Here is a 26574-nt window from a genome sequence, read left to right as displayed (position 1 = left end):
CAGTGACTCCACAGACTCTTGCCGTCAGTCTTTGCCTCTCAGGCTTAGGGACTTTCAGCCTTTCCGTTCCCACCCCGCAAAGTTCCCACCATCAAGATGGCAGGCAGTTTTAACCCTGTCACGTGACCGAAGCACATTTTTAGTTACCTGTGGACCATAGGACCAGGGGAAACTTGGGAGAACTCTATTCTGGATGAGCCTGGACAGAAGCTTCTGACCCTGGACTGGGCGAGTGCTAAGGCGAGAGTCAGAGGCCTTAAGATCCTCTCAGCCCAAGACCTTCTAATTGGGGTTTCGCTTTGAAATTTTTATTTGAGGAGTTCAAATGCCGTTAGAGGACTTCTTTTAACTTTTCTGCACCGATGCAAATATGCCGGGCTCTTCAGCCCCTGGCATACTTTAAGGGCTTAGTAAATGTTTGCTAAATAATCCTGGGATCTCTCGGAGTTTTGAGGAGTTTTTCTGATTATGGGTCATAAGGAAAGCATTTTTAAGTACAGTTTGACCATCTGTAAAAAATGCCTAGCAACCGTCCCTTTATCCATCAGTCTAAATTAGCAGGTGTGTTAGTCACAATAATTTGCCCATCTCCCTCGGGCGCAATCTTTAGCCCACAAGATCCCGTAACTCTGCTATTTACTGTTTCTTGGTGAAAAGGTGAGGTGGTGAATTTAGACTCTCCACCCTCATTGAAACACTTGAAACTTTTCTTTCCAGGGGCGCCTGGGTGGCTCAGTGGGTTAAGCGTCCGACTTCGGCTCAGGTCATGATCTCGCGGTCCGTGAGTTCGAGCCCCGCGTCGGGCTCTGTGCCAACAGCTCAGAGCCTGGAGCCCATTTCAGATTCTGTGTCTCCCTCTCTCTCTGCCCCTCCCCTGTTCGTGCTCTGTCTCTCTCTGTCTCAAAAATAAATAAACATTAAAAAAAAAAAAAGAAAAGAAACTTTTCTTTCCAGAGTTTATGCCTCTTCAAACTTTCATCTATGGATCCCAGTATCATTCCAATTATTACATTGTTAATTATCCTGTCTCCTTCCCTCCCCTCCACAGAACTGAAAATGTACCAGAAGTACAAGTACAGAAATTCTATTTCTAAGGATTTTGAGCACTTCACAGGTGTAACTATTATTATCTTTTTTAAGGGTTTTTAAATGTTTATTCGTTTTTGAGAGAGAGAGAGAGAGAGAGACACAGAGTGTGAGCGGGGGAGGGGCAGGGAGCATAGGAGACACAGAATCCGAAGCAGGCTCCAGGCTCTGAGCTGTCAGCACAGAGCGCGACGCGGGGCTCAAACCCACGAACTGCGAGATCGTGACCTGAGAAGTCGGACGCCCAGCCAACCGAGCCACCCAGGCGCCCCGAAAATATATTACGTTTATAAAATACAAAGTTCCAGGGCGCCTGGGTGACTCAGTTGGTTAAGTGGCTGACTTCACCTCAGGTCGTGATCTATCAGTTCATGATTTCGAGGCCCGCATCGGGCTCTGTGCTAAGAGCTTGGAGCCTGGAGCCTGCTTTGGATTCTGTGTATCTCTCTCTGCCCCTCCCATGCTTGTGCGTTCTCTCTCTCTCTCTCTCTCTCTCTCTCTCTCTCTCTCTCTCTCAAAAATAAACATTAAAAAATTTTTCAAATAAAATAAAACACAAAGTTTTAAGAGCCACTAAGAGGTATAGGAGGAGGTACATCCCCTTAGGTAACGAGGTTGAAATTTTTCTAGGTTAAACGGAAGAGTAGAGACCTGGGATTCTCCTCCTGGCTGGGGCCAGCCAGCTTTGTGACCTTGTATAAATGGTGGTGTTTACCAAACTTAATGAAATACCCAGATCACCAAGATTATGAGGCTGGCATAGCCTGATATGCTCAGAAGTGGCCTACATCATGCCACAATTGTGTTGCCTTTAAGAGAATCGCCTGCGGTTCTTAACTAGTCAGATTGTTCTGCCTTTAGTAACTGAACTTTGCAAATCAACTTGAGAGCTCAACACAGGCCTCTCGGGAGATCTCTCACACATAGCAGGAGAGTCAGACCCACCAGTACCTTGCCGTAGAGTTTATGAACGAGAACTCTAACTAGCAACCCTAAATGAAGAGGAGAAACGGTGTAGCCGTTGGAGGAATGTGAGAGAAAGCTCATGAATATTTTTCATGGCATCTGCCGGGAATATGGGGCAAAACAATGAACACAAGGAGAATGGAGCGAGCCAGGGAGAAAACTCCTTTCTTAATGTTTATTTCAGAGAGGGGCTGGTAATTGATGAAACTAATCCAATATCTGGAAACATTCTTTTTTAATCCTCACTTTGCCTTTTATGCAGTTTGAAATTTTGGAGACTCCTCTTTGAAGTAGAGCAGGGTCGGGTCTGAAAGGAACAAACCGTTTCCCAGACAGATGTGTGAAGAAATGCCCGGAGCTATGAGCTTCTTGCTGGGGTTAGATGTGAAGGGGCCAGGCTGTTAAATACACAGCAACATGAAATATGAATATTCTTTCACCTCCGTGGGGAATTTTTTTCTGAGGTAAAAAGAAAGGCGGCGGGGGGAGGCAGAACGCTATTCTACTGTTTACCCAATTCCTTTGCCTGGTCTTTGAGCTTCCATTCATTAGTATGGTGTTCCTGTGCTGTGCCACTCCAAGATCCTTTCTGAGGCGCACGTGTGAAAACAGCACGGTTTTAAAATGATATTTCTTGTCCTTTTATTGTCTTTCATTCCTATGCAGCGACAGTGAAAGCCATCTTGACAGTTCTAAAATGTTGTTTTGTTTACATTACAGAGTCTCCATGGCAACTGCATCATCCCAGGTCCTAATTCCTGAAATCAACCTCAATGATACCTTTGACACCTTTGCCTTAGATTTTTCCCGAGAGAAGAAGTTGCTAGAATGTCTGGATTACCTTACAGGTAATGTTTTGCGTGTGTGTGTGGGGGGGGGTAATATTGTGTACATTCGGTGATACACATACTTTGCCCCCTAGATCCGTTCCCTAAAAACCAGAGGGGTGCGCTTCTGATTTAGGAATGGAGTCTAATATTCCCATAAACAATTTCTGGCACTCTTTTTTCTTTTTTTTTTTCACTCAAAACAGCACAGTCTGAGACCAAACTGGGAACAGAGGAAGAAGGAGAATCTCAATAACTGAAAACATACTTACCACCATTTTCCCTCCCTCTCAGAGTGTGGGTACCACAAATAATGGCTCTGTTGGCCATCGCAGGGATACATAAGGGAGCGTGGCTATTTTCCATTTCATCTCAGCAAGGCATCGGACTCTCACGGTGTCTTGCCAGAGAAAAACTTGGCAGCTAACTTCGATTGGGTGTCTACCCTGCTCCGGCTTTTTGTATGTGAGAGCCTGTTTAATCTTCCCAACATCCAACTGAGGTCAAGTGTTGTCAGCCTCATTCTGCAGAGGACAGAGGTCACCCATCTTGCGGGAGGTCAGGTAGCCAAGGACTTGGCAGAGTTAGCATTTGCTTGGGTCTGTACAGACTCCCAAAGACCTCCTGGTCTTTCTCGTAAAAGACCGCATTTCATCTTGGCAAAGGTCACCGTGGCAAACGTCCCAGAAATCACACGCGAATTCCTGGTACCATGTTTCCAATAGGCATTTTTTGGGTCAAACTTAAGAAACAAAAGCAAACAACAATAAAAGAAAACCGTAGCCTCCTCCCATTCCTAACCATGCTTCCAGATTTTTCTTTGCTGTCGACCTCTAGAGCGAGAACTGAAATCATTCGCTGGGAGGATGTGGACTGTTTAGATGACCTCTATTTGTGTTAGCCAAAGCCACCGGTGCCTATGACTTCAGGAAAGCTCCATGTATACAGTGAAGCCAGATGTGCACCGAACTCAGGACAGGCGGCCCTCGAGAGACCACATCCCTGGCTTAGTTAGCATGGCATCAGCTTCTCGACTCCAGCTCTGTGTGTGTGTGTGTGTGTTTGGGGGAGAGTGGTTGGAAAAGACGGAGCAGGAGAAAGGGAACATTGTGTATAGTTTGTTTTTACAGTCTGTGGATCAAAAGCAAGGAGTTTTATATCCAAGGGGCGTTATACCCAGACAGGTTTTTTCTTCACAAGAATCCAAGGCGCTGTTTTTAGCCTTTCTGCATTTGCAAGGGAAGCGGTCATCCCACAAACTTCTTATCTTCTGTAATTCTTTCAAACCACACCACTCAAAGAAGTTGACTCAAAAATGCATTTGCAGTAAGGAACCAAACTTGGTTTCAAACACTTATGAATATCCTGCCCTCCTTTTTTAAGCTTTTCACTCTGAGATTTATCTAAACTAACTACCCCATAGAGCCTTCCACGATGATAAAAACGTTCTATATCTACACTGTCCATTATGGTAGCCGCTAGCCACATGGGGCCATCAAAAACTTGAAATGTGTGCAGCGAGTTTTTACTTTTATTTAACTGTAATTAAATGTAATTGAAATTTTAAAAGCCACATGGAGCTCGTGGCTACTGCATTAGACGGTGCTTTCTCTGGCTAAGCTGTTTTCCATAATGACATCCGATTAAAAAAAGCTCTTTTTTTCTTACATCATTTGGGATTGAGTGTGATCGCAACAACAGAAAATCCACTTAGCAGTGACGAAACCCATCAAGGAGTGTTTGTATCCCGGGAACAGGAGGACGGAGCTGTGTGTCCCGGGCCCGGGTAGCGGCTCACTGACGACCTCAGACTCTAGCTCTCTTCTTTTTCTGCTCTGCCGTCGTCACTGTGTTGCCTTTTCGCCACACGATCACAGCACAACTACCCCACCTCCGTGCATTATGCTCAAATTACAGGCAAAAAGAGAGGGACACAGGGGAGATGATGACAAAGATCCGTGAGCCAGCTTTGTCTTGGGTTATTAGGAAAATGAGAAGCTTGCTCAGAAGACCCATCTAGCAAACTCCCACTTGTGTCTTATGGGCCAGATCCACGTCACAAGGTCACGGCCAAGGACACAGAAGAACGAAACACTGTTTGGCTGGGCACTTGGCCTTTCTGCACAAAATCAGTGTCTCGTTGACCTGAGTGTATCCTCCCCTTCCCCAAGAATTGTTTAATGGTATTTCAATGGGCACACCTTCATGGGCTAATCTCTAAGCCAATGCCAGAGTAGTGATTAAAGGAGAAAATGTGAAAGCACTTGGCACCGACTAGTACCAAGCACACCATGTATCATCCCCGATGCCTGTTTATGCCAAACGAAAGATCACATGGGGTACCTGGTCTTATGCCTTCTTAACTGTCAACGTCAAATACAAATTTGGTCCACTTCTAGACATAACAACGATCCTGGCCATAACGTAGGATGCTTGGCTGATATTGCCAAGTCCAAATAGCCTATCAGACATTCGTAAGCAGGAAATGAAGTGTTTGCGGAATATGAGCCCGCCATTTCTTGTGTCCTGTTTATGACAGAGGCGGGAAAACAACAGCTCTGCTACCCGGTCCATGAATATTGAAATTGGGAGCGTGGTGCTATTTTCATTTACCATAAATTAGGTATTGACTTTTCAGGACAAACCCATTGGGCTGATAATCAAAACAGGGTCAGCCCGCGTGGCTGTGAAAACAAGATTTTTTTTTCCCTGTGACATGCCTCTAAGCGGTATGTCAAGTTAATAACCCGGAGAGGTGACATTTCCTCCCCGATTGCAGCAACTGCCGTGTGCCTCCCAGCCACTCGCTTATTTTGAGCATGAGTTTTCTTTATATTTAATCATATATTGCAATGCAGAAAGAACACAGCCTTTCTACAGCGGTGGAGGGAAAAAATAATTCAGTGAACTGTTTGGATCATGGGAGAATAAGCATTTCTCCACTGGTCCAGGCGGGGTGATCCCACACGAACACGGACAGTCGGAAGCACGTTTTATGGTGCGGCCAGGCCTCCCCCGCAGAATGCGTCTCCGGGTTGGCGTCGCTGATTCATGCTCATCAAAGTCACAGCGCATGACACTAAGTCTTGCGTGTGGATACTTCAGGAGATAGGTGTGTAAATACATATTCCAGAAAGAATGCTTTAAAGGCTCGACAGAGCCTTTCTGTCTTCATGCACAGCTTAATGCAGCCTCTGCCACGGGTAGGTGCTCATTAATAATGTTTGTAGAATCCAATAACCAAGAGACAAAGCTGGTCTATGTGACTTTGTACAGCGAACATACTTCATACTTGGCCGCCTACCGTATTTGTCCTGAATACACCGTCAGGTGGCAAAAGGAAGAATACGAAAACAATTAGGGTCTTAAATTTGCCATGTTTATAAACTTTTCTCCTTCTTTGGGTTTGTTCAGGCCTCATCAATCCTAATCGCAATTTAAAGCAAGAAAGAACTCTGCAATGATGTAAACTGAGGCTGCTACCAATCTGTAGAATGCTGCAATTTTCTCCTTTTTTGAAGTTAGGTTCTAGTATCCAGAAGAGTGGAAATAAAGGCCTGGATCATCTGAGCCAGGGGTTGGCAAACTTTGACTATAAAGGGCCAGATGGTAAATATTTTAGGCTTTGCAGGACATATGGTCCCAACTACTCAACTCTGCTGTTGCACAAAAGCAGCCACAGACAATACGTAAATGAATGAGCCTGGCTGTGTTCCAATAAAACTTTATTTACAAAAATAGGCAGTGGGCCAGATTTGGCCCATAGCCATAGTTTGCCAACCCCTGCTCTAAAAGATTATTGCCGGGGCAAAGCACTCACTGCCTAGTCTTTTTCTTGCTCACAAACTCTTCTCATAAAACCAGGTACTGAAATCAAGCCGGTAGGTTTTAAATCAACTTAAAATAATTATTTTGGTAGGATTTAGACTTCTCTGCTCCAGACTGTGTTCAAGACATAAAATAGCAGCCTTCTCCAGTGTTTTCTTCGGGGAAGGAAAATGTACTTCTTAGATATGATCGATTGTTCATCATGTTCTTCTTAATTTGAAATATCACCTATAAATTCAAAACTGAGAAGAAAATAGGGCCACACTAATAAGGGTTTTTTTTATAAGGCATCGAAACATCTAATGAAAGGGGCGCCTGGGTGGCTCAGTCGGTTAAGTGTCCGACTCTTGATTTCGGCTCGGGTCATGATGTCACGGTTCGTGAGTCCGAGCCCCGAGTCAGGCTCCGCACTGCCAGTGCGGTCAGTGCGGAGCCTGCTTGGGATTCTCTCTCTCTGCCCTCCCCCCGCTCACACACACGCACTCGCTTGCTCTCTCTGTCTCTCTCTCTCTCTCTCAAAAATAAATAAATTAAAAAAAAAACATCTAATGGAAGAAAATTTTCAAACAATTACTCGGTAGGTTTGTTCTGGCATAACGAACATCAGTATTTTTCCAATTGGTTTCATAAAATACGTGGCCTCACATACCTCAGGGGTTGGCAAACTTTGGCTCTCAGGCCAAATCTAGCGCTCACCTGGTTTTGTAACTAAAGTTCTCCTGGCACCTGGCCATGTCTGTTTGAGTCTGAATTGTCTGTGGCTGTTTTTGTAGTGCAGAGGCAGAGGTGAGTAGTTGTGACAGAGACCATATAGCTTGCAAAGCCTAAAACATTTACCATCTGGCCCTTTACTGAAAAAGTTTGCCATCCCCCCCCATACGGATGAAATCCCAAAAGTTCATCTCATTTACTTTCTGCCTAACATGTTTTCTTGCATGGACAAGAGTATTAGTTGCTTAGTCTCCTCAACCTGCTTTCACGATAGAGACAAGTCCCTCCTGGAGGGCCGAAGTCACGCTACCTGTTAAAAATCACAGCGATCACCAGCCAACCAAATGTGCTTTGGATTGGGGCCACCGTCTCTAGGACGGTGGTCCTGATGGACCTGTCCAGAAAGGCCTGCTTTGACTGTCACACATCTCCTCTGCAACGTATCCCAGAGGTGCCTGCTTCGTTGCTGATGAGCATTCTTGATCCCCACAGCTCCCAACCCTCCCACAATTAGAGAAGAGCTCTGCACAGCTTCCTATGACACCATCACCGTTCACTGGACGTCCGATGATGAATTCAGTGTGGTCTCCTATGAGCTCCAATACACCATATTCACCGGACAAGCCAATGTCGTTAGTGAGTATTGCGCACCCTATCGGTCTCTCTGTTTGGTGACTGTTTCCGGATAGATTGCGTTTCTAAATTTAAGCATCAGGGGACGACAAGGGAGGAAAGAATCCACGGTATTTATTGGCTGCCTTTCCTAACCAAGAAGATGATGGCGTTCGCTCGTGCTCTACGAGCAAAGCTAGCTGGCCAAATAGCGACGAAAATTAATGATCTCTAGCAAACCACATGGATGAATCTTACAAACATGTGAGAGAAAGAAGCAGGAAACCAAAGCATACATGCAGTACGAGTCCGTTTGTACGTTCATAACTTAAAGATAAAAGGAAACTCTTTTGCTTAGAGATGCATATGAACGTGTAACAACTAGAGATAAAAGCGGGGTGGCTACTTTCTGGGTGGGAGTCACATGGTTTAGTCATTGTATCAGACATTTAGTTTTATGTACTTATTCGAGTGTTGTTTCACAATGTAAAAAAAAAAAAAAAAAAAAAGAATGTAATAAAATGGAGAGGCAAGCAATGTTAGTAACTGGCCCCACCTGGGAAGAATTTCAGCCCTTCCTTGAAACACGGAGAGGCCCCTCTCTCCCTGGGGCCCGTGAGATATTTGGCATCAGAGACAATGTGATGATCTCACATCGCGCCAGTTGCTGGCCGGAGAGGTGATCACAAAGGAATCTCTCCTCCCCACCCCCGCAGCTATTTCAACTGAGTTGAGTAAATGGAAAAGGACCAGAGGAAGTGGCTTTTCAGGGGAGCAAGTTTGAAGCCTCTTTAGCAAATTAAAATAGAGCATGTCAAAGTAGAATAGAATAGAATAGAATAGAATAGAAGCCACTTTTCAACAAAGAAGTGTTTTGAAAAATTCAGTATCAACTTAATGTGCTTTTATTATGTAAACCTCTTCTCGGCTTCACCACACTGTTCTTTCCTCGCACGTGTAATTCTGACACAGTTCTGAGACGTGTGATGCTTAAAAAAGAAATCAGGTGTAGGATTAATTAAAAGAGTGATGGGCGAAGAGCCCTGCTTCTGAGTAACTGAAGGTCACTGGCTCATGCCAACAAACGGACCCCCCAGCTTCCTTAGCGCCTCGTTTCCCAGGCTTCCCTCCTCACCCCTCGGACCCTCCCCTCCCTAATTGGCCTGCCTTGGAAGCTTTATTAAAATCCTACCATTTTCCAAGAACGTGTAAGGGGGAAAACCGTGAAACGTCGAGAACAGCTTTGGCCAGCCGCCCGAGCAGGGGGGAAACAGAGGGCAGAAGCGGCAGGTGTAACAAAAACGTCTTGGGGGAGATGATGGCCTAAGTCTCGGAAGAGAGTGGGTATGTATCAGAGAGGTAAGGGGACGCCAGGCAGCCAGCCAGCCACCTGATCAGGCGCAAACCTGTAGAGACCTAGAATGGCCAGGCGTTTTCGGAGACACCGCCTACGAAAGCCTGGCTGGAGAGTTGAGTGAGGAAGGGGAGACGGGGAGACGGGGAAGTAGAACCAGGACTCAAACCCGAATAGGTCTGGTTCCGGAAAGCACATGTCCTTAATCATCAGTCTCTAAATCCTAGCCCGCAATAAAGACCCGGCCACAGCGTGTTGGATCTTCCCCTGTGGGCTTGGGCGTCACGCGGAGCCGCACTGCCATCTGGTCGGTTGGAAGCCGTGTCGGGCAGTGCTGGGGACGAGGGAGTGGGACAGGGCAACACTAGAAGCAGAGACGTGAACTGGGAGGCCCGTAGTAACTCACGGAGGCACAGCTGGCCAGGACCCGCCAAGGGCACTAGCACCGAAGAAGGCGAGGGCAGGAGAAGATGATTCCAGAAAGACTTCACCTCTCACCCGTATCCCCGGGGAACACCGTTACTATCTTCAGCTATTTGGAGTGCTTTGGGGGGCACATCTGAGAGGCACGGGGGTATCAGGATTTTCGATTCGTCTGGTTTCGCTCCCCAGCCCCAGCCCTACATGCCCCCCACAAATCATGAAGCAACGCTGATTCCCTAAAATCTTTCTCTTTTTTTATTTTAAAAAAATTGTTTTTCACGTTTATTTATTTTTTGAGAGGCAGAGACAGAGCATGAGCTGGGGAGGGGACAGAGAGAGAGAGAGGGAGCCACAGAATCCGACGCAGGCTCCAGGCTCTGAGCTGTCAGCACAGAGCCCGACGTGGGGCTCGAACTCATGAACCACGAGATCATGACCTGAAGTCAGATGCTTAACCGACTGAGCCACTCAGGCGCCCCTAAAATCTTCCTTTTTAGTGAGCAATGCACGAACACTGTATAATAATGTATAAAATGTATCTAGTGAAAATTGGATGCTTTTCAATACGCCAGCCACCTCAGTTCCAAAGTTACCCACTGTGGGGCCCCTGGGTGGCTCCTTCGATTGAGCATCTGACTCGTAATTTCGGCTCGGGTCATGATCTCGTGGTTCGTGAGTTCGAGCCCCATGTGAGGTCCTGCGCTGACAGCGGGAGCCCGCTTGGGATTCTCTCTCTCTCCCTCTCTTCCCCTCCCCTGCTCACACCCTCTCCCTCTCTCTCTCTCTCAAAATAAACTTAAAAAAAAGAAAAATATTAAGAAAAAAAACAAAGTTACCCACTACATCAATTCTATTTCACATGCATCTTTCCTGGGACGGTCTGTTAATAGACGGGCGTGCGTATACATTCACAGTCACAGAGAAATACCTTTTTAGGGGCGCACAAGGTAACATGCCATACACAGCTCCTTACCTTGCTTTTTTCACCCAGAATTTTCTCTCTTTTGATGAACTCAGGGACAACGGATTAGGGACCTAAAGTACGTTTGCAGACTCCCTTTACCTTTGCCATATAATATAACACCAGGAGCGTTAACGATGATAACGATGGTAAGACTTTTGTCCTTTGCCATATTCTCTTGGTTAAAAGCAGGTCACAGGTGTTGCTCACACTCAAGGAGAAAGAAATGCACAAAATCATGAATAGTAGAGTGAGAACCACGGCGGCTACCCAAGTTATGTCTTTCCTGAGGTGTCTTGAATCAAATGATTATGAGCGTTTGGACAGTACATAGCGCCTTGGCCTGGACTGGCGGGCCTTTGTATCAGTTGGCTTCTGCTGAACAGCCAACAACCGCAGAAGCTAGGTGGCGCATTGCTTGTGTGTCCGGAATCCGGTGGGAGTCCGCTAGAAGGTCCCGCTGACCTTGGTGAGGCTCCGTCATGGTCCGGCTGCTCGGCCGGGGCACACAGCGCCCTCCCACAGTCCCGCTCAGGCGCCTTCTCCTGGCGATCGCAGCGTGCGGGTGGAGGGGCAGTCCCGCTTGCACACGTGCTTTGCAAGCCCTTGCCTTTGTCGTGTTAGCCGATGTGCCACAGGCCAAAGCAAGTCCCCTGGGCGAGGCCAGAGTCAGAACGCGAGGGCCTTCAGGGTTCCATCACAAAGGGGACGGATACGGCCAGGAGCAGCCCGCTCTAGAACCCTAACTCGATACCAGCTCGTCCCTCCATCCCCAGAATGAAAAGAAGAGATCTGTTGCTTGAAACTTAGGGCTTCTCAGGTGGCTAAGCTGTGACTAACTTGGCTTCCGTGCTGTCGGCATGAAAAATAATACCCCAACAAGACATATAAATGGAATAGAGGAGCGAAGGCCATGCCCATGGAAATCCAGTGGCAACAGCACTCCTGAATCCATAGCTTTATGCTTGGTGATTCCAGGGAAGGTGTTTTGTTCCCCAAGAGCAGTGGCCACAAGAAAATACATGGCAATGACTTCATGAAGATGACAGACCTTGCTTATTTAACGCACAGGTGCCAAAAAGGCCATTCTCCCAGGACGGATGGAAAGCAGGAACACTGTAGGTGCTCATCTAATGGGGGTACACTCATCCGTTTGTTGGTCTCGAGAGTTATTTGTCCCTTGAATGTCCATTGAGCCGGTATAGTGAAGCCCTGAGGCCTCCAGGATCAAGTTGTAACAAGAAAAGAATAAACTTAGATAAATAGGCAACTGAGGGGCCCCCGGGTGGCTCAGCCGCTTGAGCGACCAGCTGTGGCTCAGGTCACGATCTCACTGCTCCTGGGTTCGAGCCCCACGTCAAGCTTTGCTCTGACAGCGTAGAGCCTGCTTCAGATTCTCTGTCTCCCTCTCTCTCTCTGCCCCTCCCCTGCTGGCATTCTCTCTCTCTCTCTCTCAAAAGTAAACATTAAAAAACATTTTAAAAAGGCAAGTGAGATGCAAAGATCTTCAAAGTATTTTCTTCTTAACTATTATACGTATTTGTAGTGACTGAGAGAGACCTGGATTTGAATCCCAACTTTGGGCCACACTAGCTCCATAATTTGGGGGCAAATCATCTAACGTCCTCTGAATCTGTTTCCTCATCTGTAAGAAGAGGTAATGTTTTACCTTCACATGGTTGAGATAACAAAAGTGTAGGTCTTAGCCCCGCATTTGCCACAGTGTTGGCACATAAATATTCAAAGTTCTCATTCGTACGAAAATATAGACTACAGTCGCCCGTCATTGCATTTAAAAAAAAAAAAAAAAAAGCTGATATTTTGGGGGTGCCTGCGTGGCTCAGTGGGTTAAGTGACCTACTCCGGCCCAGGTCACGATCTCGCGGTTTGTGAGTTCGAGCCCTGCGTTGGGCTCTGTGCTGACAGCTCAGAGCCTGGAGCCTGCTTCGGATTCTGTGTCTCCCTCTCTGTCTCTTTCTTCCCCTCCCTGCTGGCACCCTGTTTCTCTCTGTCTCTCAGAAACAAATAGATGTTAAAAACAAAAACCAAAGAACCTTTAAAAACAATAAAAAGCTAGTATTTTTGGTCATATGGTAAATGTCTGTCATGACATTTGGATTGTCTACGCGATAGCATTTTGCACAATCGTCACGTGAAAGCCCTTCCCTGAATATTGTTTGTCCATCTGTCCTACCATTTGGAGGAATATCCCTTGCAGATGTCACATTGAATGACAAGATCTAATAATAAAACTGTACGGAAAATTCGAAGTCATTATACTCCCAAACTGGTCCTGGCTCCTTGTGCGGCTAGGTCACCGGTGCCTTCACTTGTCAGAATAAATCCTAGTTAATTGCCCACAACTGACTTTGGTGAAGGAGAATTAGATAAGATCTGTGCAGCTTTTAATCTTATAAAAAGGCTCTCCCTAATCAAATTCATATATTCAAATGCAAAATTAATGACGCTATTAATTTTTTATTGCGCATTTTTATTAACAGACTTGCGACTGCAGATGTTAATGAATTGCTTATTAATAAGTAGATATGTATTTAATTTTGCCACGTTTTTCATGTTTTCTTCCAGAACTTCTTCCAATGCACCATTTGCAATCTTAAATGGGGCCTTTTCCCAGCAGCCTATTTTTATCACTAGCCAAAGTCATAAGATGCATTTCTCCAAGTGTTCATGGCAAAGCAGTTAATCTGTATTTAATTAATTTTAGTCATTTTGAAAACATTCGTGAAAGTTATTAAACAGATAGAGAAGGAGGAAAAGAATGTGCGCTTCTGTCCAATCTGCGAAAAGAAACAAAGGATGTTAGCAGCCGGTGCACAGCCTCTCAGAAGGGTGTCCGTGTTGCATCATGTTTTATACATAATGTTTTACTGCAAGATGACAGTTGCTATACAAGGCTCTGAAATCCCAAATGTAATTAGGATCTTGTAATGAGCGGCATTATGTAGGGAAATGCTTCTGACCCGTTGTGAATGAGAACAAAATGTATAAAATTGAAAAACTCAATTAAGTTTCATTATGAACTAATTATCTTCCAAGTTCCATTGTTGTTTTAATACTTCAAGCTGAATTAGAGAAGGTGAACGGTGGAATACCCTCCAAGACGATTGAAAACGAATTTGGAGACGAGGGAAGTTTCTGTCGGGATGGTTGCATGGGTGTCTCATAAAGAGGTGAAGGAAACCCGGTCAACAGTCCCGGCACGGTGGGGTATCGGGGCAGAGAGGTCTGGCACAAGACCGACACTAGCCACGCAATAGCTTTGTACTCTGAGGCACCCACCCCCTTACTCCAGCCCCCAAAAGAAAATGGTCGGTGTTGCTTTCTTGGCATTTTTAATCAACTCCTCGGTTATTGCCCCTGCAATAATAATAACACAGAGGTAAGCCTAAACAGGAATAGTGAGTGTTCACGAAAGCAGATTGTCCCAGTGCAAAGCCATCCAATCAAATTTTACTACACGGTAAACATTTTGTTCTTTTAATAGTCAAGGAGAAAAATTAGTGACCTCTTCAAAATAATCAGGATGGTCAGGGTCCCTTTCCTGTTCAGTAAAGCGTTCTGAAACATTTAATCTTTGTTGGGTTAAGACTTTGGATTATAGGCCAAGTTGCTGTCTGCTTTAGGATGTTGTCGAAAGCGTTCCCCCACCACATGAGGCCCAGCTTTTCGGTTGTACGGTGATGTAAAGTTTATTGAAACATTTTTACATTCGCTTTCTTTGACCACAATACTCATTTTACTGTAACGTAGGCAATTAAACGGGACCAGTGTAAACGCAGTGACATTGATAGGATTCTCATTTGATTCTCCTGAATGCTGTTATTGTTTTCGTTCGTGCTTGGCTGCTGTTGACAAAGGTCTAGGCATATGAGTAGATTATCCTAGGCAATAGAAAAGCTCGTTGTTTTTGTTTTATTGCTATTGTAAGATTATTATTAAATGTCTAAAGTGAGTTAGACAGGCTTGGGGCCCAGAGCTCAGCGTTCAAAATGGCCCTTCTTTGGTTGGATCGAAATCTCTCATTTGGCCATGCCGCTATCCAGAAGCATTGAGTTTCTTGCAGCTACATTCAAGGAAAAAGTAAGGTGAGAAAGTATCAAAAAAGATACGTAGTAAGGAGAGTCCCATGTTGCTGAACCACTTATGCGTGTTTTCCTGGGTCTAAGAGTTAGGGGGAAATTGGGGGGAGGAGTGGGGTGGATGGTTGTTAGTCGCCATGTCTCCGACACCCACTCAACCCGTTCTGTGAGTTTCCCGTTGTTCCCTTGTTTTTCGCTGGCTTTATCAAGTCTGGCAGTCCTCCTGGCGAAATGTTCGCAGGTGGGGATGAAAAGAGGTGACAGAAAACTCACAGGGTCATGTATATATCTATGACTCACTGAAGTGTGTCTAAAGATACTATGCACCTAAGGTACAAATCGTATGAGGTGAATTTTCACACTTGACAAAATACTTTCAGGGTTCCTTCCAACTGTGAGACTACCAGGAACACTTGAGCTCCAGAGTTGGAGAAAGCATTTAGTAGGATTCAAAGACAGATGTCATGGGGCTGTGAATACCTTGGAATGCTATGCAAATATTTGTGGGTTGGTATGGAAATGCACATGTGACTTTCTTTCTTTAGAAATGTTTTATTAGATTCTCAAAGAGGTGAGACCAAAGAAAGATTAAGGGACTGCTTCTTGGGATTATGGTAAGGTATAAGTTGCCTCAAGATCAAAAGAACGAACCCTTTGACTTGCAAATCCACTGAAAGGGAAAGAGGGGGGGGAGTTGGGAGCCCCTCAGGAAGTGGAAGGGCCCAGCCCTCTACCAAGAAATGGTGAAGGAAATTCACCAGAGCCAGGAAACTTCATGACAGCCAGTAGTGGGGGGGGGGGGGGGGGGGGCTGGGAAAATGTTCTCTTAGGGTGGATGGAGATTGATGGGTGGAGAGAGGAGAGTTGGGCCCAACACCAAAGAGATGTTTTCAGCATCAGCCAGCTGCAAAACAAAACGGGCTTCCTTTTCCCTCCATGTTCTTCCAAGCATCATAAATCCTCAGCCTGCCCCCCAACCCACATCCTGCAGAATGCAGCCGGAACTCTACTCTGAAACCAGCCGTGCCAGGGAATGCAGCTGGTCAAAACTCCCCGTTCCTGCTCTTCTAAGAGCCACACTGGGCCCTCAGCTGCCTGCTTCGGGGTTCTCGTAGGGAACCCTCGTAGGCTCCTGACTTGATTAATTACAGCCACCCTAAGTCTGCAACGCAAACAGCCCCGATGATCATTTTCCTAGCTCCCCTGTCAGCAGCTGGGCCAGGCCCTGCTGGCCTCCCTCAGGCACCGGCTGCCTGTAGAGCTGTGACCTAGATCTCTCCTCCTGCTGCGATGAGCAGGCTATCTGGGGAATGCTCTCCCCATGGCAAAGGCAGAGGCACAGGGCTCAACACAAAGTCTCAAGGCCCTGTAATGCCTGCCCTTGCAGCCAATCACACGGCCAAATCGAAGGCTGTGTCGTAGGGCGATATATCCCATCTGGGGAGCGAGCCAGTGCGAAGTCACTTAGGCCTGGATGCGGGGCGGGGTGAGGAATTAGAGGCAAAAATGCCATCTACTACGTGTACATTAGCACGGTCAGCTTCTTATCCGTGATTCAGGTCTCTTCTCACTTTCCTGAGTCTCACGATTGACGAGGTGCAAATTTTAAGGGTTACCGAAACGAGAGTGTGGGGTGAGGGTGCAGAGAGCGGACCCAGCGGGAACCCGCCGCTTTCTTTACATCACCACGGCCCCTAACAACACGTCGCACACACACACGTGCACAAGACACCAGACAGAAGTGCCTTTGCTGCTCTTTACGCTGGGCGTAATTTGTGTTATAATAATTTTTTTTATTTTTATTTTTTTTAATTGAGCCGTCAGCCCAGAGCCCGACGCGGGGCTCGAACCCACGGACTGCGAGATCGTGACCTGAGCTGAAGTCGGACGCTTAACCGACTGAGCCACCCAGGCGCCCCTATGTTATAATAATTTTTAATGCTTTTTTTTTTTAATTTTTTTTTCAACGTTTATTTATTTTTGGGACAGAGAGAGACAGAGCATGAATGGGGGAGGGGCAGAGAGAGAGGGAGACACAGAATCGGAAACAGGCTCCAGGCTCTGAGCCATCAGCCCAGAGCCTGACGCGGGGCTCGAACTCACGGACCGCGAGATCATGACCTGGCTGAAGTCGGACGCTTAACCGACTGCGCCACCCAGGCGCCCCAATACTTTTTTAAGGTCTATTTATTTTGAGAGAGACAGACACAGCATGAGTGGGGAAAGGGCAGAATGAGCGAGCAAGAGAGAGAGAGAGAGAGAGAGAGAGAGAGAGAGAATTCCAAGCAGGCTCCACGCCACCAGCACAGAGCCCGATGAGGGGCTCGAACCCACGAAGCCGTGAGATCATGACCTGAGCCGAAACTGAGAGTCAGACGCTCAACCACCTGAGCCACCCAGGCGCCCTGCAAGATAATAGTTGTAATTGGTTTTTCCATTTAGAGCACATAATAGGAATATATAATAACAAATACAGGTTGATCACCTACCGTAGGCAGGAGACTGAGCACTGGAACATACTAGGGGTCTCTCTCAGAAGTGGCCAAGCACCCCACTTGTGGTTCACGTAACCCCCGATTACACAGACTCAGAGTCGCGCAGACGTCACCCCACGCTTGAGCCAAAGCACCGCACCGTGTTCTGCTCGGTTTTGCAGGTCTGTGTAACTCTGCCGACAGCTGGATGATAGTGCCCAACATCAAGCAGAACCACTACACCGTTCACGGTCTGCAGAGCGGCACCAAGTACATCTTCATCGTCAAGGCCATCAACCAGGCGGGCAGCCGCAGCAGCGAGCCTGGGAAGTTGAAGACAAACAGTAAGTGTCGCCTCCCTCCTGCTCTCCTCTCAGCTGCCTCGGTCCCCCCTTTCTGTTCCTTTTCTCTGCCTCGGGCATCGCCGACAGCCTCAAGAAGCAAGTCAAGAGCTAACGGGTTCCAAAACTGACTCGACCCTTAAGGGCTGTGAGTCCATCCACCTCTCTGCTCTTCAGACTGCTCATTTAAAAAAAAAAAAAAAACTTTCATTTTAATGTTTATTTATGTTTGGCAGAGACAGAGCGCAAGTGGGGGTCGGGCGGAGAGAGGGGGAGACGCAGAATCCGAAGCGGGCTCCAGGCTCCGAGCTGTCCGCACAGAGCCCGACGCGGGGCTCGAACCCACGAACTGTGAACTCATGACCTGAGCCGAAGCCGGACGCTCAACCGACTGAGCCGCCCAGGCGCCCCTGTAGTATTGCTTTCCATAGCAGAAGAGCACATGAACAGCTCTTTCTTCAGGAATTCTTTATTTTACTCCAGATATCTGTCTAGCTAGGTCTGTGATTCTTAGACGCGATTCTGCCCACCCCAGGGATATTGAACAATGTCCGGAGACATTTTGGGTTGTTACAACTGAGGCGGATGCTACTGATATCTAGTCGTTAGAGGCCGGGGCTGATGCGAAACATCCCACACCACACAGGACACAACAAAGAGAGATCTGGCCGCTACATGTGTCTGGTAACACCGTCGTCTCCCTCTCTGTCTCTGCCCACATGTGTTTTGTTTTATCCTCTCTTTTCTCTTGACTATTTTTGATCTAGAAATATGTTCCGTAACACGGAGTTTCTTTGCCCGGGACCTCCCGAGAGAAAGCAAATTGGAGCGTGTCGGTCCGGCACCGTGTTATAAGGTTCTCAGCTGGTCAACGGAATAGTTAACTGCTTTTCAAGAGGAACCCTCACTTAACCCAAGGCATAGGTGTTTAAGACACATGCTCTTAAACACTGGGCTCCTTTCTCCTCTCAGTGTTTCTGCTGCTAAAGGAGGAGATGTTTTTAGAGATTAATTAGGGGGGAAAAATGAGTAAATACATACACCGAGGTTAATTCTGTATCTTGGAGACATCCTGCTTGTGCTCCATCAGACTTAAATATTAAATGTTAAAGATAATGGATTCATTTCATGTAGACTATAGATAATGTCATCTTCTATTTCTAGACATGCAGTCATTGAACAGATGTTATCAAGTTATACGCAAGGAGTTGGCAGACTTTTTCTACAATGTGCCAAATAGTAAATATCTGGGGCTGCGCAGGTCAGATGGTCTCCGTCACCATCCGCTCATATCCAGCTCTGCCGTCGTAGTGCAAAAGCAGCCACAGATTACACATAAATGAATGGGCGTGGCTATGTTTCAATAAAACTTTATTGACAGACACAGGCAGTGTGCTGGATTTGGCCTGCAGGCTGTGGTTTGCCAAACTCCTATGTGTGCAAATATTACAGTGAATTGAATTCTTTAGTAAAGTAAGTGATTAATTTGTTCCTTGCACTGATGTGTCCTCATGAAAGCAGAAGCCTCTGACTTGGACAGAGCAGGCGAGGGTTTGTGTGAGAAACACAGCTGAGGCACAGGTGGAATTTGCTCACTGAGGGGGCAGGGGTTGGGCCTGACCTCAGCTGGCGTGATCCCGCTCCGTGCATGTGTAGGTGAGGGTGTGAGCTGAGACGAGACAGGACACGTCTCACCATTATGAGGCCAATCTTTCTTTTTTTTTTTTAATGTTTATTTATTTTTTAGAGGGAGGGGGAGGGGCAGAGACAGAGGGAGACACAGAATCCGAAGCAGGCTCCAGGTTCCGAGCTGTCGGCACAGAGCCCGATGCGGGGCTCGAGCTTGTGAACCGCGGGATCGTGACCTGAGCTGAAGTCGGACGCTTAACCCACTGAGCCACCCAGGCGCCCCATGAGGCCAGTCTCTCTGATGGCTATAACATTCTGATACTTCTCACTGGAAGAAGGGCAACCAGAACACGGCCCTCATTTTCCGTGATGGCGGCCTTTTTGACATTGGCGAGAATTTTTGCATACATTCCGTCTTCCACCTTTAAAAGTTGAAATATTTGAAGCAAAACTATCTTCATGCTCTTCTTGCCTTAGTTCATACTTTATCCCTAATAGTTGCTGATGTGATCACTCCTGAGGGCATATTTATTTCACAGGACGAGCTGAAATGTAAATGACACAGGTAATCCAATAGGTCTCACAGCCTCTGAGAATGTCCGTGCCCTGATCAACACTTGAAGATCTTCTCAGCTCTCCCTTTAACCTTTTCTGTGATGTGGACAGAAATCTAAATCGGGTCGGCAGACTACAGCCCAGACTACAGCCAAATTTGGCTGTCTGTTTTTATAAATAAAGTTTTATTGGCACACGACCCACGCCCGTCCTTTTACCTCTTGTCTATGGCTGCTTTCGTGCCGCAATAGCATTGTTAAGCGGCCACAGAAGAGACCACATGGCCAGCCGAGCTAAAAATACCTATCCGGCCTCTTACCAGAAAGATGTGCTGGCCCTGATCTAAAAGGATTTTAGGGGTGTCGGCATCATGTTTGTGTCCGAGTGGCGACCGGAAATCCTCTGGCCTCCCCGCACGTGACGTAACACGCCTTCCCCCAGGCTCTCGGTGTCAGTTTCTCAGCGGCATCATGTATTGCCACAGCCAACTTCCCAAACTTTTCCACTGGCTGTCTACCAGCGGGCCTACCAACTGCACCAGTGGCTGTGGAGTTTGGGCATCATGGTATTTGCATCCTCTCGTAACTCGTTTCCCACCTTTAGAAGCTTGTACCCTATGTAGTGTTGGATGGCAGGTGGTCCTCCAAAGCAGTGTTAAATCCCAAGGAGTAACAACGGCTCTGACAAGATGTTCAGGTGCGACTGCCAAGATTTTCTAGTGGTTCAGTCTCCAAAACACAAATGTGAATAATGAAATAGAGAGGTAGGGAGGGCCTTATTTAATGTATATTTTTTATTTCATATTTATTTGATTATGTATACACACACACACACAACTCAGGAGTAGAAAACCCAGGTGTTACGATCACATGTTTTTCCCTGACCTTGTGGGCTGAAAAATACACATTTTTTTCTTGTTAAAGTTTATTTGTTTACTTTTGAGAGAGAGAGAGAGAGCACAAGCAGGGGAGAAGACAGAGAGAGGAGACGCAGAATCCGAAGCAGGCTCCAGGCTCCGAGCTGTCAACACAGAGCCCGACGCGGGGCTCGATCTCACAAACTGAGATCATGACCTGCGCCGAAGTCGGATGCTTAACCAACTGAGCCACCCACGCGCCCCCGAAATACAGATCTCTATAGCCATTCTGAGCTCACGGGAACAATGGTTAATTTTCAACAATTTCAGAATAACGTAAAGCCTATAGAATATTCGATCTGCCAAAATCTGCAATCTTGATTTCTTTGGTTTCTTGTCTGAAGTCTGCTGAGCATGAGCCACATTTTAAGCTGGACTGAATATAGGAATGGTTGAAAATGAAGTCTTCATTTTCTCCTTCCTTTTGGGACACTGGCCAGTATGCACCTGTGCTGCTTGGGTCCATCTGGGACCCCTGAAGATAGCTGTGGTTGAGCCCTGCCCATGGTACTGTTGAGTCCTTAGGTGTAACAGCTCTGGATCCCTGTCTCGGAACTGACGGACAGGGAGTCCACGAAGGCAGGGACGTGTTCATCTCCACTATATTACTGTGCTTTTTAAATCTGATTCTGAAAGGGGTGCCTGGGTGGCTCAGTCGGTTGAGCGTCTGACTTTGGCTCAGGTCATGATCTCGCGGTCCGTGAGTTCGAGCCCCGCATCGGGCTCTGTGCTGATGGCTCAGAGCCTGGAGCCTGTTTCAGATTCTGTGTCTCCCTCTCTCTCTCTCTGACCCTCCCCCGTTCATGCTCTGTCTCTCTCTGTCTCAAAAATAAATAAACGTTTAAAAAAAAATAAATCTGATTCTGAAAAGACATTCTTGGTCGTGTCAAAATAAACAGTCCTTTTCTTCTTCCTCTTTGTGTTTCGCAAACTCATTCCCAGGCCAACCATTTAAACTGGACCCCAAATCTGCACATCGGAAGCTGAAGGTGTCCCACGATAACTTGACAGTAGAACGTGATGAGTCATCATCCAAAAAGAGTCACACGCCTGAACGCTTCACCAGCCAAGGGAGCTATGGTGTCGCTGGAAACGTGTTCATTGATAGCGGTCGGCATTACTGGGAGGTGGTCATAAGTGGAAGCACATGGTAGGCAATTCTATCTATCGTCCTCCCGTTATACAAAAGGCACGTCTTAGGCTGTGCTGTGTCGGAGCATTCATCCATACCAGAGCCCATCTTGAAGAATAATAGGTAGAAAAGCCTTTTTAGTCCGTTGTTGCTATGGTAATGCTGCATAACCAGCGCCCCGAAACTCAGTGGCTTCAAAATGATCGTTTGTTATCTCTCACCAACCACCCACATCCATGGGTTAGCTGTCAAGACCAATCTCAGCCGGGCTTTGCTTTAAGCTGCAGGTTGGATCTAGGTCCATTCTTTGTGTCTATTCATCCTCTTTGGACTCGAGGGCCATGTCTTTCTCAAGGAGCCTCTGCTTACGTCACCGTCTGCTGACTTCTGATTGGCCAAAGCCAGTCACAGAGCCACACCCAAAGCCAGTGGTCTAGGGAAGTATATTCCTCCCATGGAGGTGAGAGGAGGGGGTGAGTATCCGCAAAGCAGTCATCTGATCTACCATTCAGCCAGGAAGAACATTTTTTTTTTTTTTTTAATTTACTCCGAGAATTGCAGCTAAGGTGATCGAGTCCTGTCCCATGCGAGTCAGCCGACTAGAGCCCTGGGGCCCCGTGCCTGTTTTTGTAAATAAAGTCTAATGGGAACACATCCGTGCCCATTCTTTTCCACATTGTCTGTGGCTGCCTTTGAGCCACACAGCAGAATCAAGCAGTTGAGATGGAACCCTGTGGTCCACAAAGCCGAAAATACGAACTCGGCGGCCCTTTTCCGGAAACGTTAGCTGATTCCTACTCTAAAACACTACTCTTTGACCTTTAAAGAAAACTAATTGCCGTTGCCCTGTATGTTTGGTGATTCTGGACTGGGCCGATTACTGTAAATAGCCAGGAGCCGAGAGGGTGAAGTAGTGATCATAGGCTGGAAATCCCTTCGAAAGGTCCGTTAGATCCAGTCAGGGTGCGGTGTCCACGCTGGAATTGGTTAACCTTGCCTAGTTCGTCTCACAAAGCTGACCTTGTCTATTCCACAGCCACAGACTGCCCCCCCCCCCCTTACTCTGGCTGGCCGTCTCACAAACACCTGTTCGCTACTGCCCAAAAAGGCAGCTGTTTTATTTTTATTTGGCATATGTGCCAGGCGCTGGTCTAAGCATTCTACGGATGTTAACTCATCCGTTCATCCTAACAGCCCCACAAAGGCAGGTGCTGCTATTCCTACTTTACAGATGAGATGGCTGAGGCACGTGCCCATTGGCTCAAGGTCACAGAGCTCAGAGGTGGTAGGGTTAGGAAGTCTGCAGGGTACAAGCGCTTAGCCAAGGGTTCACAAGCTTTTCTGTAAAGGGCTAAAGAGCCAGTGTTGCTGGTTTGGCAGGCCAGATGATTTTTATCCCAAGAACTCAACTCTCCTGTTGTAGCGGGAAAACAGCCACGGACCATATGTCCACGAATGGGTGTGGCAGGGCACAAATAAAACTTCATTTCTAAAAACAAGCAGAGAGCCAGATTTGGCCCATGGGTTGTAGGTTGCTGATCTCTTTCTGCTCTTAACCACCGTGCTTGTGTTTTTGAAACATTATAATTACGCTAGGGCTTACAATGGTATGCTTGACGAGTGAGAGCTTCAACCTTGCTTAAAAAGACACACCTCAAATGGGCATAACCTGCAATGATGACTATTGTAACGGTGCTATTTTTGAGATAAGGATGCTAAGACACATTGTGTCCGAAGTCCCTTGCAGTGTTGGTACAAGTCGACAGAAATCTAAAAAGTGAAATCATAAGCTTGGGTGTCTCCTTTCTCCCCAAAATGGTACCTATATTGGCCAAGCAAATAGGTTTTCTTCCGTTGTGATCCCCACGATTCTGTTTGCCCAGAACATTTTCCTGTTCCAACATCCTGCCGGAGGATAGAGGACAAATCCTTCCCCCGCAACCTCCCTGTTCGGCTCTGGGCCAGATTGGCATTTATAGCTGCAGTGGGGCAAGATAAAAGCCCAAAGGAAAATACAATGAATTTTTGCAGGTGCAAAGGAGCAAACATTTCTAGTTAATTAACGTGCTGTATTAACCTGGGACAGAATCCAGTGTCTAAATAATTACAACCCCATTAATAATTATTTATGATAAATGATACCCGATCATTATGATCTCATTCCCATTGACGAATGGTGCGGGAAATTCCACCAGACCTCTTCAGTTATATAAACACAGATCGGTATTACCTTGAAAACACCCTCCAGATGTCAAAACCAACTCATGAGGGGGGGAAATTCTAAAATTAATTGCCGCACTTTGGATCATTACAAACTGGATTGTGTCAATTTCAGAAAAAATTCTCATGTAGAAAGTAGTTTAACATTTCCTGGGAGGTGTTAGAGAGGAAGGGGTGACCCGTATGATCAAATGCTTGTGATGCCTTGATTTGCACCAGCTAACGACACGTATATTTTCTCGTGAAATACAGTCCTGACTTTCAATTAACATGTATGTTATGATCCCTGCAATGAGGCATGCTAACATCGCTCTGAGAAACGTAATTTTTATACTTTCTGAATTCTCCAAGTCTCACTGCGTAACTTAATGGAACATTACCTTCTGCCTGCACCTTTCAAGCTCGATGGAAATACGTACATAGTTTTACAGATTAATGATCATATAATGATATTTTCCTTTGCTTAATGGACTATACACAGAGTTATTTTCTCACTCCCTAATGCTGTTAATGTGCACTTGGTGTTTTATGAAATGGTCTTAACTAAACATGGGTTCGTACATGGATTACTGGGCCAGAAGTCGAGGGGGAAGGGGCGAGATTCTGGATTCTGCTCCTAATTTTAACCTCCGTGTTTTCCCATTTGCTAAATGAAGTCCGTTATACCTGCCGCGGCTACTTCACGGCGGGTTCAGTTAAAGCTCAGCTGGGAAATAAACGGCAGAGTTCTTTAATAAAACATGAAGGTGGTGACCGGCGACAAGAAGGAAGCAATACAGACATGGCTATTTTGTGATGCAAACGCAGGTTCCGGGTTATCTGAAAAACAGAAACGGCGTCTGCTGGGGCATAGAGAAGGTCCCTGGGGAAAATACTCAAAAACAAAACAAAAACCTTTCCAGCGTGCCTCAGGTAGGTAGGGTTCAGCAGAAAAACAAAAGTCGGTCGAGGAGCCCCACGGAGGAGGGGAGCCAGCGGCTTACCAGAACCCCCCTGGTAAGTTTTGGAGTTTGCCGGAAGCCCCCGCAAACCTCACCTCTGCTGTCTGTTGTCTGGAAAAGGGCATTTCCCCACCTCTTAGAACTTCCAGATCTTCTGCAAAGCCATCATGGTGGCAGGACGCGACCCAGACTCCCACTTGAAAAGGGATTCTGGGAGATACAGTCCCCGGATTCACCCTGAGATGCAGAACAGGATTGGCAAGAAGGAAGAGAGGAGGCCAAGGTGATGGCAGACAGGCTGCTACACTGGCCTTTACTGATTTTCAATTCCATCTTCTTTTTTAATTCAGTGATAGCATGTTACATTCATTGCTTTTTAACACACCACTCTTAAAGTGATTGTATTTGAAATCCAACATGTGATTTTTAAAAGAATGTCGTTTTATCAAAGACCAATGAAGTTTTTTTCTGTCTGCACTGGGTAAGGTACCATATGTCAATATCCACTTAGGCTGGCTTCTGCTACAACATATTAAAAGTCGGGCTCTGAATCATTTATTCTTTCTTAAGAGTGATGAGTTTTGCTTATCTTAATGTCTGAAATATTGCGAATGTTAATGGAGGCATACCTCAGCAGGGTAAAAAGAGATTAGGGAGCTTAGAACACTGTAGAAAGAATTCTCAACTTCTTTTGAGCGGTTGAGAGTACATTTATTTATTTGTAAGCTTTATTTTGAGAGAGAGTGAGCACGCAAGAGGGGGAAGGGAGAGGGGAGAAGAGAATCCCAAGCAGGTTCCACACTGTCAGCCAAGAGCCCGACTCGGGGCTCAAACTCACAAACCGTGAGATCATGACCCAAGCTGAAATCAAGAGTCGGATGCTTAGCCAACTGAGCCACCCAGGCGCCCCACAAGTATGTTTAGAATAACCAGGATATCTGTCTCTCAAAGACATTCAGAATTGTTTTAAATGTAGTAGGAAATTAATTAGAAGGGCTCTTGGCAATGATGAATCACATAATTTCTGGTGAGGGAAGGTATGGGAGAGTGTTATTTAAGTTTGGGGCCTTTTGAGTCATCTGAGGTTCAAGTACTGATTCTGATGCTTATTAGTAATGTGTTATTGGGCAAAAGGAATAAAACAGCAGTTACTGAAGATTCCTTGCCAGGCCTCGTGCCCAGGATTTTACATGCGTTCTTTCCTTTACTCCTCAAAATAACCATCCGAGATAGACGCTGTCATTGACCCTGTGTGAATAGATGAGGAAAATGGCTAGGAGAGGACGAGGAACTTTCCCTGCAAATGAAAATCATTCTCCACACTTGCCTTTTGCAAAGTGTGCTTGAAGTCATGGAAAATGACAGACACGGTGCCGGTTGAAAAATTCAAAGTAGGTCAAAAGGAGAAATCTAGGGTTGTGCCGTCCAGTATGGTAGCCCTGAGCCACATACAGTTATTTGCATAATTTAACTTCATTAAAACTAACTAAATTTAAAG

General features: G+C 46.3%; 1 protein-coding gene and 1 long non-coding RNA gene across 8 annotated transcripts in view; one reads left to right on the top strand and one right to left on the bottom strand.

Moving 5' to 3' along the window:
- LOC128311548 (uncharacterized) overlaps positions 1–16791 on the bottom strand; it is a 119503-nt gene extending 102712 nt beyond the window's left edge. Inside the window, exon 1 of the long non-coding RNA XR_008290002.1 lies at positions 16741–16791. This is a non-coding gene — a long non-coding RNA (uncharacterized LOC128311548). The remainder of the gene's footprint in view (positions 1–16740) is intronic.
- The window catches only part of MID1 (midline 1), a 579948-nt gene that overhangs the window by 550475 nt on the left and 2899 nt on the right, over positions 1–26574 (top strand). For all 7 annotated transcript variants that reach the window (XM_027054471.2, XM_053202057.1, XM_027054474.2 and 4 more), the window contains 4 exons: positions 2773–2900; positions 7911–8054; positions 17525–17686; positions 21726–21933. In XM_027054471.2, the coding sequence (XP_026910272.1) occupies positions 2773–2900; positions 7911–8054; positions 17525–17686; positions 21726–21933 (642 nt within the window). The remainder of the gene's footprint in view (positions 1–2772; positions 2901–7910; positions 8055–17524; positions 17687–21725; positions 21934–26574) is intronic.

The sequence above is a fragment of the Acinonyx jubatus genome, chromosome X (assembly GCF_027475565.1).
Source record: "Acinonyx jubatus isolate Ajub_Pintada_27869175 chromosome X, VMU_Ajub_asm_v1.0, whole genome shotgun sequence".
Classification (NCBI taxonomy): domain Eukaryota; kingdom Metazoa; phylum Chordata; class Mammalia; order Carnivora; family Felidae; genus Acinonyx; species Acinonyx jubatus.
The sequence above is the reverse complement of the archived record's forward strand: the minus strand, read 5'-3'. Positions and strand labels throughout refer to the sequence as shown.